Below are 15,616 nucleotides of genomic sequence, written 5' to 3' on the forward strand. Positions count from 1 at the left end.
CAATGTATTGATTTATTTGCTTTCTCCCTTTTCGTTACAGCTCCTCTTTAAGATGAAATCGATATGAGTCTCTCTGTGAAGAATCAACAGTGTTGCAGAAGTCCTTGGCTTTGATTCTCTCGTGTAACAAACTTCTGGAAGGAGAGGCAATGCTATCCCTTTAGTGTCTGAAGCAAGTGTCAGGCATCATTTAGAAACAAAGACTCACCTAACGCCATTTCCAAATTCTAAAAAAAATCAAGATGGCGGCTTCCAACGGACCAGAGAAAGAGGAATCTGCAGCTCTGGCCATCGTGGTGAGATGACATCATGCACAATGTTATTTTATATGTAGAACATAGCAGAGATAAGCTGAAGTGGATGACAGTTCAGTTCAGGTATGATTTGAAGTGTTAGTGGACAGAATTAAGCTTAAAATGATTAAGGTTGAGACTCTGATCAATGGTGAACTGTCCCCCTTCATTACTAATTTTAGTTTGAGGTTTAAAAAGTTATTAAAATACTACACAGCATTTTACTAATGTGAAAATGCTAAATACCTCCCTTTTAAGCCACACCTCTTCCTGCTGTTGTGGTTAAGCCACACCTCTTCCTTTCTGGTGTGTCCAAGCTGGTGCAAAATGAAGCACTTCCACTTTAAGCCACACCTCTTCCTGCTGTTGTGGTAAAGCCACACCTCTTCCTTCTGGTGTGTCCAAGCTGGTGCAAATTGAAGCACTTTAGACTTCATGCATGATAGAGACATAGGAAGGAACCATCACAGTGGCTCTCAGGAGGGGTGGGAGTGAGCGATATCTTATACATGTCCCAGGTTATTTTTTGTCATTCGGGTGTGGCTGAAAATGGACCTATCATGTATTATCCATATGGTACATTCTATGACTGTGTTCTTTGAAAGATGTAAGACAGGAAGGGGGGCGACAGAGTGGCAGCAGACACTGATAGAACGGCTTATAGCCAACTGCCATGAGGCCTAAACATACCTATTTGGCTTTACAAGAAAGAGGTCAGCTGTCATTAGATTATCACAAGCCGATAGCCAATTGCTATACTACACTAACGTGAGTAAAGGGTAAGTGCATTTGCAAATCAACCTTGGAAACCAGTGTATTTCTACCTTGCTGTGGCTGTGTGATGAAGACCTCAGTCACTATGACCATAGACTTTATGGCTATGATGTCAGAAGACCCACCCCCACCCACGTCACAAAGGCCAAAAGTAAAAGGAAGACTGCCGCCATTGTAAAATATTGCAGTCCCATACTACCGGCTGTAGACCGCATTTATAAGTAACACCATTATGCTCCTTGTTCATCAGGTACAATGTTCGCTCTATGTGAGCGAGTACTTGGTTAAAGTGGACCCAAATTAAAAATACAAGATTTCAGAAATAAAATCTATTTTCTAAATTATAATAATAAATAGCAGCATTTTTTCAGCTGCATGATGAAAAATATAAAATATTTTACATTTATTGGAGAAACCCCTCCCTTCCTTTCAAATTGCCGGGATTTTTCCGGCAAACTGGTGGAGTAGATGGTGTCCAGCAAAGGAGGAATTGCTAATGGCTGCCCCCTGTATAACCCAAGTTATGAAAAGAGAAGGGTGAAAAGCATGCACTGAAATGATCATAGGCTTGAAGGAGTGTTTGTTTATCTTTGTATGTGTCAGAGTGGTGCAACTAAATATTTTTAATTAAAAGAAATTTTGGTTTGGGTCCACTTTAACTGTTACATCACATCTGCAGTTCAAACCTCCCTTCAGGCTGTGCAGTTTAGTCAGTACAATAAGCAGGATTAGACTGGGAAGGGTATGTCCTAAACCTTTATATAGCAGCCTCTCACTGTAGGGCGACCATTTGTGCTGTATTTTGCCAGAAAGAGAATCGGGAGGTCTGTTTGGTTGTTGTTTCTTAGTTTTATTTTATTAAATCAACTATAATATAATGAAGTACAATATGAGCAGAGCAGAAATCTGTTGTGCCCTTATTCAGCTAGTTTGAGATCTGCCCGCTTCCAAAGCTGTGTGAAAGTCTGCGGCGCTTCAGTAAATCAGACCTGCTTCTTAGATCAGGTAAACCCCGCCCATATGAACACAGCCCACTGATGTCACTTTGTAAACTCCCCCAAAAATAAGACACTGGGCGGGTCGCTGATAATTCCTGTGTGAGCCTCTGGCATGATAAACTGATATCAATGAACTCAGTTCTATTTGCCAGACAAGTCCTACACATCACAGTGTAAGCGGCTTGCCATTCGAACACAGCTGTGTTGTCTGACCACATTTTAGCCTGCTGGTCAGTGGCACACCCATTGTCTTGTTCTGGGATGGAGTGTGTTAGCGTCTGTACACACGGCTACGCTAGCATTGCGCTTTTACAATCGCATGCATTTTTTAATCGCAAGGTCTTTTGAAAAATCATGAAAATAGTGAAGACCTGTACACACTGGTGCGATGCGATTTTTCTATTTTCATGAAGGCTTTGCGATTTAAAAAACGCAGTGCAAGCGCATTAGTGTGTACAGGCCCTTAAAGAGAATCTGTACTCTAAAATTCTTACAATAAAAAGCATACCATTCTCTTCATTATGTTCTCCTGTGCCCCTCTGTGCTGTTTCTGCCACTCCCTGCTGCAATCCTGGCTTGTAATGAACAGTTTTAGGCAGTGTTTACAAACAAAAGACATGGCTTCTAACCAGAGTATCATAGGCTGAGAACTAGCTTACTGTGTGACTCATGCAGAGCTTGGAGGGGGTGTGTAAAGCTTCTAATGACAAGCAGTGCTGCACATTCCACACATTCCAGCCTCAGCCCGACAGAGCTGACAGAGTAAAGAAGATAAGATTTATTGCAGAGACAGTGCAACTAGGAAAGGCTGCAGTAAGACAGACCACATTAGAACAGGTATAGGAACTTATAGGATAGAAGAAATAAGGCTCAAAATTTTGTTACAGAGTCTCTTTAAATGACTGAAATGAAACAGCTCTATATAGAAGTTAGAGGGAGCAAACAGACCGTCAAAGAAGCTGAATAAGTGGACAAATGACCTCCACTACGAGTTGTCCTCTTTTTCCACTTTGCTTATCATCATATAATGGCTTATTAATTCATTACGACTTCCAAAAGTGAAAAACTGCGAACACAATCAGCTCCCACCCCTTACTGCAACAAAGTGCAGCACAAATGATCACCCCTCAGTGAAAGAATCTATTCAGAACTCCGCCTACTGCACAGCATCTTGACTGATAATGTGATGTCACAGTGAACTGAGCCCGCCCCTTTGATCACCTGTTTCTTGAAATCGAGGTAGTTAAAGGCCTCCTTTTCTAAGGGGTCATGGCTACAGTAAAATTATTGATGGGCTGGGATGTGGGTCCTTTACTTGTAATTTTGGAGATTCCCTTAACTAACTCAAAATATGAACTAGCCTAAACTATTTCTTTCAGGTGAGTAGTGGTTTCTCCTCTGTGCACGGTGACATGATGAGTACACTACAAATGAAGATGGCCCCTTCCAGCATTCATGAAACATTGGCTGCTTAAGATGGTAAAATGTACATGTCATCCAGAGACTGCAGATCTGACCTATTCCATAGCTTCTGTACATACTGCAGACTTACCAGAGCTTGTTGCTTCCAGCTTTCCTGTATATTCTCTCCATGAAGTCGGACACTGTACCTGTAAATGAGGAGACGTTTGTTAGGGAGGCCGCTGAGCCCGACAACAGCGTACAGAGAGGCAGAGGAAAAGAAGGCTTTACTAAGATTAGAACAGGCAGCCGGTAACTGGGTTCAAACAGGACCACCGCCTTGTCCGCTCTCGCAGAACTCATTACCAGCAGCCCCGAGGCTGGAGGCGAGGCTGGACTGGAATACTGATGACATCTTTACAAAACTCTGAGAATTAAGGAGGTCACGTTTTGCTGCATAGAAGGATCACTTTAAAGGACACCCGAGGTGAAAATAAACTAATGAAATAAACAAATGTATCTATCCTCCTAAAGATGACTTTTTAAGTTATTCAACAGTTTTATTTTATATTTGAATCGGCTTTTTAAGTTTTTACTGTTTTATTGTTTTTGCTCAATGACACATTCATTTAAGTATGCCAGAGCTAAAATCTATGAACTATTGACCCTTTGTACCCCTTTCCTGCTTTCAGATGCCATTTTCTGCTAGGAAAGTGTTTTATAGTTGTAATTTCTTATCAGTGAGGGTCACACTGTAGTCTGACTCAGACAGGAACTGTCACTTACATACCTGACGTTTAACTCTTTCAGGCAGAGAAAGAAAAAAAGGAACACAGCATAGTTATTTACATACACATGTCTATCTCATCATGTAAAGGTATCCTTTAAAGTCCGACTAAACCTAAAGTGCAACAAAGTCAAATTTTTAAAGTGGTTATGTTAATAGCACACATGACCGTAGGTAAAGCTTCCTAAGGTAAGCAAGGAAGTATGTTCATACTGGATCCACATACCCGGTGTAGTTGGCTCTTCTGTGCCTAGTTGTAGTTGTGCGCAGGCGCGTACCGCCAGATGTTGTGGATGCATGAGTGCCCGTGCAGGCGCAGAAGAGCCGACCCCGCCAGCAGGGACACGGAGGAAGCCCGGGACTGAGACGGCTGTGAGGGGCTGGAAGAAGCCCCCCAGGTGAGTAAAAAAATAGATGGTAGATTTTGCCTCATTAGCCCTATAATGCGGGATTGTCACCATAAAAATCAAATTTCAACAGCAACTGGTCCGAGTGTATTAAGTGATAAAGATGCTAATCCTGCATTCAAAACTTTTTCTGCTGTTATGATTTGGAGTGATCACATACTTAAGGAGCACTGGCCCTTTAGTAGTCAGTGCCAAACAGTTGCATGCTGGGGGGTCTTTCTATCTATAATATATTCCTCCTCTTCCATTTATTTCCCTGCCTAGCTAGTTATCTGGAACACTATCCCCTGCTCACTTGTGTTCACAAGCAAGGCTGAGGTGACTCAGCGATTGGAGGAGAAAAGAAAAAAAAAGTAAAGGGCAGAAATGACATCAGTATTTAGCCTAAACTGTGGGCAACAGACATGGCCCCCACCACTTACAAAATTCTCTTCATTTACTATATAATATTCACTGAAATCAAACCGTGGACAGTACAATATATGTGTTATGTAAGTAGATCAAATATTTATTTACTTATGTGTTTTTTTTCCCCTGGCATAGTATGGCTAATCCTACTGCTTTCTGACCTCCTCCACATACCATTAGTTTCCTCTTAGCAGGCTGAGGTCCTACAATTGCTCCCAAATACTACTTCCTGTGAACAATAGATCCCGCCGTGTCATGAAGACATGTGGCTTTTAGTCCACCACACAAGCCATATTAATAATTCCTAAAAATCAAACACAATCCAACTCTTAGAACGGAGTAAAACTACTTCTCTGAAAAGGTCTTCTGTTTAGAATCTCGGGGCTCCCCTGTAAGCAAACACCATTACATGAGCACTCGCTCCCGAATACATGAAAGGTCTCAGACAGCTCAGGGGGGACAGAAAATCGTCTGGGACTATCCAGGTTAATTAGACACGAAGCGAGGAACTTGGAAGAACACTCGCTTTGATAGGAAATGGGCCCTCAGGCTATTTTAAGCCTTTCTCATTATTAACTTATAATCTCCTGGCCTGGGTAGTCCCCGAAGAGGAATTGGTTAGATTACAACAAAACACAGACACATTCCACCTCTTTTAATTAGCCGAAACAGATTTTGCTCTTTACAATTAAACGAGCTCGGAGGAATCTTACCATTTTTTTTTGCATTTTAATTGCTGTGATATTGGTAACACGAGATTAGAAATCCCAGCTAAGAACAGGTGCTTCTTGATCCGTGTAAATTGAAGAGTTAACTCCTTTTTTTCAGACGCCAATGGGTCAGCTTTACGCCATAGTTGCGTTAAAGCGGCAGGGTGAAACTGGTTAATTTAACCCTGTGGTGGGCTCTTAATATTAATCATTTATGGCTACAAAGTAGAGACGGAGGTATGACAGTGGATGCCTGCTCCTGACTTATAGACATATGACATATAGGGGGCAATCTACCAGGGGGTAAGTAACATACCCATCATCTTTAAATGGAGTCGTAACATCCAAATAAAAAATATATATATAGATATTTAACCCCCTCCCCCTTTTTTTCCTCTAAAATAGGTCTCTCTCTATATATTTTTTTTAAAGGGGAACTGAAGAGAGAGGTATATGGAGGCTGTCATGTTTATTTCCTTTTAACCTCCTGAGCGGTATGGACGAGCTCAGCTCGTCCATCACCGCCGGAGGCTGCCGCTCAGGCCCTGCTGGGCCGATTTGCTTCAAATAAAAAGCAGCACACGCAGCCGGCACTTTGCCAGCCGCGTGTGCTGCCTGATCGCCGCCGCTCTGCGGCGATCCGCCGCGAGCAGCGGCGAAAGAGGGTCCCCCCAGCCGCCTGAGCCCAGCGCAGCCGGAACAAAAAGTTCCGGCCAGCGCTAAGGGCTGGATCGGAGGCGGCTGACGTCAGGACGTCGGCTGACGTCCATGACGTCACTCCGCTCGTCGCCATGGCGACGAGGAAAGCCAAACAAGGAAGGCTGCTCATTGCGGCCTTCCTTGTTTGTTCTGGGCGCCGGAGGCGATCGGAAGAACGCCTCCGGAGCGCCCTCTAGTGGGCTTTCATGCAGCCAACTTTCAGTTGGCTGCATGAAATAGTTTTTTTTTTAATTGAAAAAAAACCCTCCCGCAGCCTCCCTGGCGATCTCAATAGAACGCCGGGGAGGTTAATCAATACCAGTTGCCTGGCAGCCCTGCTGGTCTATTTCTCTGCAGTAGTATCTGGTTAAAACCAGAAACAAGCATGCAGCTAGTCTTGTCAGATCAGACTTATAAGTCTGAACCACTGAAACACCTGATCTGCTGCATGCTTGTTCAGGGGCTATGGCTAATAGTATTAGAGGCAGAGGATCAGCAGGGCTGCCAGGCAACTGGTATTGTCTAAAAGGAAACAAACATGACAACCTCCATATACCTCTCTCTTCAGTTCCCCTTTAACCTGGTCTGGGTGCCTTTGCCTAACTTTAAGGAACTGTGCAGTGACAGCCATATTGTGGGAAGTGTTTTTTTTCTTAAGGTGCGTACACACGTCCAACTTTAAGCCCGATTTGTCATTTAAACTGGTCATTTGAATGACTTGAAGTGCAGACAACAAGTCGTTCAAATGTCCTGTACACACTGAACAACAAAGCGGCTGATATCCTAACTTACCTAATTTACATGTCGTTTAACCAGTTTGATAATGGACTGGATAGAACAATGGACTAGATTAAACGACTGATCAACTGACTGTATGTTTGAACGTCTATTAGTTGGACAAACGACTAGAAGTGGATCGGGCAAACCGGCTGTTTGTCGCTCGACAATGCATACACACGTCCAACTTGTCGTTCAAACGATAAGTCGGATGACAAGTTAGTCATAAAAGTTGGACGTGTGTATGTACCTTTAGCTACAGTATCAAGCTTATCTAAGTATGCAAACAACAGGAAGCTCCTACAGATAAGATAAGGACACTATGAGGGCTAGATCACACTGGGAGCCCAAACCATGAATCTTGATTTTGCGGCAAAAAATGTTGCATTTGCGATTTATGCAAATCGTAAACGCTCCCGTAGGGATACAGCAAACAATAAGAATTATAAATGAAAATAAAATGCATAAAAATATCAAGCAATTCAGTTAACAAAATGAAATCCCATTCACACAAAACACTAGAACAACAAAAAGATAAACATACGTGGTGTTATTGTGCGGCATTTGCTATGGAAGAATGCAGAACTCCTGTAAGCACTGGACAATGTATCTATCGACCTGGAGTACCTACCATCCTTTGTGATGAAATGGGGTCCTTCCCTCTTGAGTAAGATGCTGAGTAAGATGGCCTGAGAGCCAAGGCAGGTGCAGTCCTACACAAGAGACAGAATACAGGATCAACTATTACACTGGGGAAATGGATGCTATGAGAGATGATATATAACCAAGTTATTGTATTAGTAGCATCAAAGCAGAGAAGTGTATGCAAACGATCTTTATATATACACCAATGGGAGTTTCTTGTAGAGTTAGTTTCTGTGAGCAATTCCATTCAGAATATCCTGAGTATACACACACTAGCCATCCAAACCTACGGCCTAACCATGCAAACCTACGGCCTAACCATGCAAACCTACGGCCTAAACATGCAAACCTACGGCCTAACCATCCAAACCTATGGTGCAACCATCCAAACCTATGGTGCAACCATCCAAACCTATGGTGCAACCATCCAAATCTATGGTGCAACCATCCAAACCTACGGTGCAACCATCCAAACCTACGGTGCAACCATCCAAACCTACGGTGCAACCATCCAAACCTACGGTGCAACCATCCAAACCTACGGTCCAACCATCCAAACCTACGGTCCAACCATCCAAACCTACGGTCCAACCATCCAAACCTACAGCTAACCATCCAAATCTATGGCCTAACATAACCTATGGACAAATCATTCAAACCTATGGCCCAACCATCCAAATCTATGCTCCAACCATCCAAATCTATGCTCCAACCATCCAAACCTATGGCCTTACCATCCAAACCTATGGCCTTACCATCCAAACCTATGGCCTTACCATCCAAACCTATGGCCTTACCATCCAAATCTATGGTCTTACCATCCAAACCTATGGCCTTACCATCCAAACCTATGGCCTTACCATCCAAACCTATGGCCTTACCATCCAAACCTATGACCTTACCATCCAAACCTATGACCTTACCATCCAAACCTATGACCTTACCATCCAAACCTATGACCTTACCATCCAAACCTATGGCCTTACCATCCAAAATAATGGCCTTATCAAACCTATGGACTAACCATTCAAACTTATGGTCTAACCATCTACATCTATGGTCCAACTATCCAAACCTATGGCCTAACCAAACTTATGGCCAAACCATCCAAACCAGTGTAACCATCCAGACACCATCCAAACCTATAGTCTATCCATCCAAATCTATGGTCCAACCATCCAAAACTACTTTTTAACCATTCAAACCTATTTTCTTAACATCTAAACCTACAGTCTAACTTTCCAAACCTAGAGTCTAACCATCCAATCTTTCCAAATGGAGTCCATATTCTCAAAAGCAGATTAAAAGCAAACTGAAATCCTAAGAACTACTGGTTGTGTTGCTCATGGAAATACATGTTATGCTGGACATACAAAGTAGATGGAAAGTCAATGTTGGCAAAAGGAAAGATCATTTGACCATAGAGGGTGATCAACAGTGCCAACCGCATAGGAAAGAAAGCTCCAGTAGGAGGAGATAAATGCTGTGTTGTGACTTGGTTCTGAAGAAGTAATTGGTTACCTATGAGAAAGCCACTTCAGTCGAGCGTGTGGGCAAATGCCAGGCTGAAGAGGGTTAAGTAGGAAAGTGAAGTTGAGAGATCTTTTTGTCTTTAGTAAGTAGTTTGGAGGCATATGAAAGAGAGAACTGGTAGTAGGAAGAAAGTAAGGAGAAGGCCGAGAAGGACATCTAGAAGTATGATAGCATGTTTGAAGTTCTCAGGAAAACTACCAGTGGAACAGTAATGTCACCACAGAAACCAGGGAAGAGGATCAGGCCAGAGTAAGTCAGATGGGACAGATCAAGTGGTCATGTGGTGGAGAGAGATAATGAAAGGAGAGAGCCCTCTTCATCTGAGCTAACAGGGCTGAAGTAGGTCATGGAAGAACTTACAGGTGGATGGAGGGGTGTTGTAGGCCTGGAACAATGAGCTGAGATATTAAACCTGATTTGTTGATTTTTTTCTTGTTAAACAAGCGGCTATGTGTTGGCCGGAGAACGTAGAAGTAGTGGGAGGGTGAAGGACTTTGGAAAGAGTCAAGCGTGGTAAACAGGCAGCGTGGGTTGAATATCGAGCAAGAAGTGAATGCAGAGAAGTGCTTTTGCTTGGCAACAGTAAGAGCCGTGCTGAACAATGCAGCTTAGCCTTGCCGTTCAGGAAGTGCCAATTGAAGCTAGATTATTATTGATATTATTATGTCATTATAAGACTATTTAACAACACTTAACTTGTAAGTACATTAACAATTGAATGTAAAAAAAAAATTACCTGCAGTACAGTTAATTCAATATCTATTCATTGCAGTTACTGTTGCCTCAGCTTCCAACTAGCGATCCTGGCTTGCGACCTTGCCACCCCCCTGGCTCTGTGGGAGTTAATGGGTGCTACATCCAAAACCATATTGCTTTTCGATTACATCCTTGTAAAAAGCAAGAGCTACATTGCTAGCCTTTTATGCTTTATGGAGATGAAGATTTCATTTTTCAGCACGACCTGGCACCTGCTCACAGTGCCAAAACCACTGGTAAATGGTTTACGGACCATGGTATTACTGTGCTCAATTGGCCTGCCAACTCTCCTGACCTGAACCCCATAGAGAATATGTGGGATATTGTGAAGAGAAAGTTGAGAGAAGCAAGACCCAACACTCTGGATGAGCTTAAGGCAAATGGGTACCGCTATAAAAATAATAAAGTCAGATACTCACCTAAGGAGAGGGAAGGCTCGGTCCTAATGAGCCTTCCTCTCTCCTCTCCCGGTGCCCTCGGTGCTGCGCTGGCTCCCCCGTTCACGTCCGCCGCCGCAGGGACTTCGGAGGTCTTTGAGAGCACTTGGGATTCCGAAGACGGGCCACTCTATACTACGTACGCGCGAGTGCGTCATAGAGGGCGCTCGCGCATGCGTACTATGGAGCGGCCCCGTCCTCGGGAGCCCGAGTGCTCCCGAAACATCCCTTCGGCTGCAGAAGTGGCAGTATTTGACCGAACTGGTCGAATACTGCCACGGGGGATCCTGCGCGGGACCGGGCACCGGGAGAGGAGAGGGAAGGCTCATTAGGACCGCGCCTTCCCTCTGCTTAGGTGAGTATCTGACTTTTTTTTTTTAAACGGTAAACATTCACTTTAAGGCCGCTATCGAAGCATCCTGGGCCTCCATAACACCTGATCAGTGCCACAGGCTGATTGCCTCCATGCCACGCCGCATTCAAGCAGTCATTTCTGCAAAAGGATTCCCGACCAAGTATTGAGTGCATAACTGAACATAATTATTTGAAGGTTGACTTTTTTTGTTTTAAAAAACACTTTGCTTTTATTGGTCGGATGAAATATGCTAATAGTTTGAGATAGGAAATTTGGGTTTTCATGAGCTGTATGCCAAAATCATCAATATTAAAACAATAAAAGGCTTGAACTACTTCAGTTGTGTGTATTTGAATCTAAAATATATGAAAGTCTAATGTTTATCCGTACATTACAGAAAATAATGAACTTTATCACAATATGCTAATTTTTTGAGAAGATCCTGTATATCTTCAGTAGCCTGGAATGTACCATTCCATCTAAAGGTGGCCATTAGCGGCCCAATTTCCAGTGAAGAATCACCGGAGTTACCAGAAGAAAGCAACTGGAAATAAATGCCCTAATTCATTGATGATTTCACCATTAACGGACCAATCTGTAAATCCAATCCATTAATGAACCAATTTGTACATCCTTTCCATTTTTCTGATCGCCTAAACTGCCATTGAATGATCACCATTAGAAACACTCACAGCTGATTTGGGACATCGAGGTTTATTTTCTGCTAATCTGATCACATTTATGTGATCGCATGAGCCATTCTTTACTGGAAATTGTACTGTTAAAGTACCCTTGAACCGAGCAGTAAACAATATACTTTTTACACTATTTGATGTCTGGTGCCGTGACATACCTCACAGCACCGTCTCCCCCGTTCTGCTCAGCTGAAATCTTTGACTAGAGCAGAACGTTGAAGATTGGTGGGGAGGAAGTGTCAGTACTTCCTCTGCCTGTCATTAGCTCCGCCCCCTGCACCCCATAGCTTACAGTTCCGCTCTCAGACTGTACAGTCCTGGCCAAAAGTTTTGAGACGGTCAAAAAATTAGTTTTCACAAAGTTTGCTTCTAAACTGCTGTTAGATCTTTGTGTCAGTTGTTTATGTGATGTATTGAAATGTAAGCACTTCATACGTTTCAAAGGCTTTTATTGACAATTACATGAGATTTATGCAAAGAGTCAGTATTTGCAGTGTTGGCCCTTCTTTTTCAGGACCTCTGCAATTCGACTGGGCATGCTCTCAATCAACTTCTGGGCCTAATCCTGACTGATCGCAACCCATTCTTTCATAAGCACTTCTTTGAGTTTCTTAGAATTAGGTTTTGGTTTATCCACCCACCTCTTGAGGAATGACCACAAGTTCTCAATGGGATTAAGATCTGGGGAGTTTCCAGGCCATGGACCCAAAATTTTAACGTTTTGGTCTCCAAGCCACTTAGTTATTACTTTTGCCTTATGACATGGTGCGCCATCGTGCTAGAAAATGCATTGTTCTTCACCAAACTGTTGTTGGATTGTTGGAAGAAGTTGATGTTGGAGGGTGTTTTGATACCATTCTTTATTCATGGCTGTGTTTTTTGGCAAAATTGTGAGCGAGCCCACTCCCTTGGATGAGAAGCAACCCTACACATGAATGGTGGCAGGTGTGAGTACATCTGCACACACAGTGAGGCGAAGACTTTTGGAAGATGGTCTGGTGTCAAGAAGGGCAGAAAAGAAGCCACTTCTATCCCCAAAAAACCTCAGGGACAGATTGATCTTCTGCAGAAAGTATGGTGAATGGACTGTTGAGGACTGGGGCAAAGTCATATTCTCAGATGAAGCTCCTTTCGGATTGTTTGGGGCAACTGGAAAAAGGCTTGTCAGGAGAAGAAAAGGTGAGCGCTACCATCAGTCCTTTCATGCCAGCAGTAAAGCATCCCAAGACCATTCATGTGTGGGGTTGCTTCTCTTCCAAGGGAGTGGGCTCACTCACAATTTTGCCAAAAAACACAACCATGAATAAAGAATGGTACCAAAACACCCTCCAACAGCAACTTTTTCCAACAATCCAACAACAGTTTGGTGAAGAACAATGCATTTTCCAGCACGATGGAGCACTGTGTCATAAGGCAAGTGATAACTAAGTGGCTCGGAGACCAAAACATTGAAATGTTGGGTCCATGGCCTGGAAACTCCCCAGATCTTAATCCCATTGAGAACTTGTGGTCATTCCTCAAGAGGTGGGTGGACAAACCAAAACCAACTAATTCTGAGAAACTCAAAGTGATTATGGATGAATGGGTTGCTATCAGTCAGGATTTAGCCCAGAAGTTGATTGAGAGCATGCCCAGTCGAATTGCAGAAGTCCTGAAAAAGAAGGGCCAACACTGCAAATACTGACTCTTTGCATAAATCTCATGTAATTGTCAATAAAAGACTTTGAAACGTATGAAGTACTTATAATTATATTTCAGTATATCACATAAGCAACTGAAACAAAGATCTAAAAGCAGTTTAGCAGCAAACTTTGTGAAAACTAATATTTTTGAGTTTCAAAACTTTTGGTTAGGACTGTACACAGCGTGCAGGGGAACTGCGTTGTGTGCGGGCTTGTGACAATTGAGATCAGAGCGACAGTATACTAATATACACTGTATGCAGTCTGAGATTGTATCTGTAAGCTACAAGTTGAAGGGGCAAAGCTAAGGACGGGCAGGGGGAGGAAGTACTGACACTTCTTCCCAACCCATCAACGACTCTGGAGAGCGGAGGATAGAGGGGGAGCTGGAGGGAGAGGAGGATTGTGCTGTGATATGTCACAGCAGAAGAAATTACTCAATGTCGCTATAGCCGTAATCCACATTAAGGCCTATGGCGTGCGCCCTTATTGCTTGTCTCAAGTCAATGTTCTATCAGAAGAATTACTGGGTGAAGCTCCCTGATTTTGCCTCTTTTTATTTTGAATTCTTTGTCTATCACTTGGTTAATCTCCTCTCAGTTAGGACAACTAGTCTCGTAGAAGCATTATAAACAGACAGCTCGGGGCTCACAGAAAGGGAAGGTACATAGGGACAGAGTCTGGGGATGCAGCTTTTTCTGCAACATTCGTGCAGGTTTTAAGATGAGTAATGATACATAAAAATTGTAGTATTCAATATGGATCCCTCCATGATCACAGGAAAGAAAAGAAAACTGCAAAAATACTTTATAGCCATGAGAAGAGCATAAATAAGCTTACGATGGATAACAGATGAAGTTGACACAGAGAAGGCCTGGAGAACTTACGCTGAGCTTCTGCAGGATCTCATAGGTGGGCCGCTGTTTCCATTCTGCTATGGTGACGTCCGGCTGCCCCTCCATGTCAGCGCTGGGAATGCTGGACTGTCTGTTCACCTTTGAATGTTTGGGCACTTCCAGCTCTTCAAAACTTTTGAACTCTGGCATCCTGTGCAGAAAACATACAATGAATTTGTCTACAGCATTGTAAAGGTTGTATGTCAGAGCAATGTTAAAGAGCTACTTCAGCCTAAACAAACATACTGTCATTAAGTTACATTAGTTATGTTAATTAAAATAGATAGGTAATATAATCTCTGTGCGGTACTGTTACTGTTATCTCCAGTTTGGATGCGGATTTGAAGCCGAATAGCAGGACAAAGTGCTTTGTTTAAAAATGGCCATTACCCTCTAACAGCTTCCTCGTCAGCACACTGTTAAACTGTAATATCACCCACTTGAGCCATAGGGAAACATGGACATTACCTTGCACATTCAGTTGTAACTGACAGCTGCTGATATATGACTGACGGCAACTGGTATATTTCAGTTCTGACAAAATATTGTCAGAACTGGAAGGGATCACTGTAAGAAGAAAATGGTGAGCTTCTGAGAGGAACTGACAGTGAGGTTAGTATGTAATACTAATTTGCGTGTACATCATGTGTTTATTTTAAATAATTTTCCTTGTTTCAGGTTCCCTTTAAAGCAAAACCTAAAGCGGAAAAAAAAGTATGAGAAAGAATTGTATGTGTAGCGCATTTAACAAATCGAAACGTAATAGCAAAGTAAAGAATCTCATTGTTCATTGCTCATTGAAGCCCTTAAACAACCAAGAAAGAGTGAGACACAGCTTGAAATAAGGTTTTACTGCAGGAAAGTCCAAAGGGTCATTAGATCTGCTGTTTCATAGTTTAAAAGACAGAGAATGGTTTATAAACTGCAAATATGACAGAATAGTGAAATGTTATAAACAGCTGTATGACTGTATTCTTTGCTACTAATGTTCTATTCGCTCTCTGTACTACACATACAACTCATATCAAACTTTTTTTACGCTTCATGTTTGCTTTAACACTTACGTTATTTTAGCATTCATTATTAGTATCTAACACATTTAACTATTAGGCTAGGTTCACAATGGGGGTTGCGTTCCCGGACACAGCAAGTACTTAACACAACGGTAAAGCATCGCCGCACATTTATCCGTGCGTTGTGTCGCATACATTGAAGCATACAGTCAATGAAAAGTATGCTTCACTGTCACTGCGTGCATTCTGCAGCAACACACTACATGCAGTGCCACTATACCACACTGTGAACATCGCATAGATGGTGCATTGCTGAGTGTAGCCTTATGATTTATATTCAGTACTGACTT

General features: G+C 42.7%; 1 protein-coding gene across 3 annotated transcripts in view; it reads right to left on the reverse strand.

Annotated features, from left to right (window-relative positions):
- PHKB (phosphorylase kinase regulatory subunit beta) overlaps window positions 1-15,616 on the reverse strand; it is a 421,697-nt gene that overhangs the window by 43,586 nt on the left and 362,495 nt on the right. For all 3 annotated transcript variants that reach the window (XM_068260886.1, XM_068260887.1, XM_068260888.1), the window contains 3 exons: window positions 14,245-14,404; window positions 7,886-7,967; window positions 3,618-3,675 (listed from right to left, as the gene is read on the reverse strand). In XM_068260886.1, the coding sequence (XP_068116987.1) occupies window positions 3,618-3,675; window positions 7,886-7,967; window positions 14,245-14,404 (300 nt within the window). The remainder of the gene's footprint in view (window positions 1-3,617; window positions 3,676-7,885; window positions 7,968-14,244; window positions 14,405-15,616) is intronic.

This window comes from Hyperolius riggenbachi, chromosome 11 (genome assembly GCF_040937935.1).
Source record: "Hyperolius riggenbachi isolate aHypRig1 chromosome 11, aHypRig1.pri, whole genome shotgun sequence".
In the NCBI taxonomy this organism is placed as follows: Eukaryota; Metazoa; Chordata; class Amphibia; order Anura; family Hyperoliidae; genus Hyperolius; species Hyperolius riggenbachi.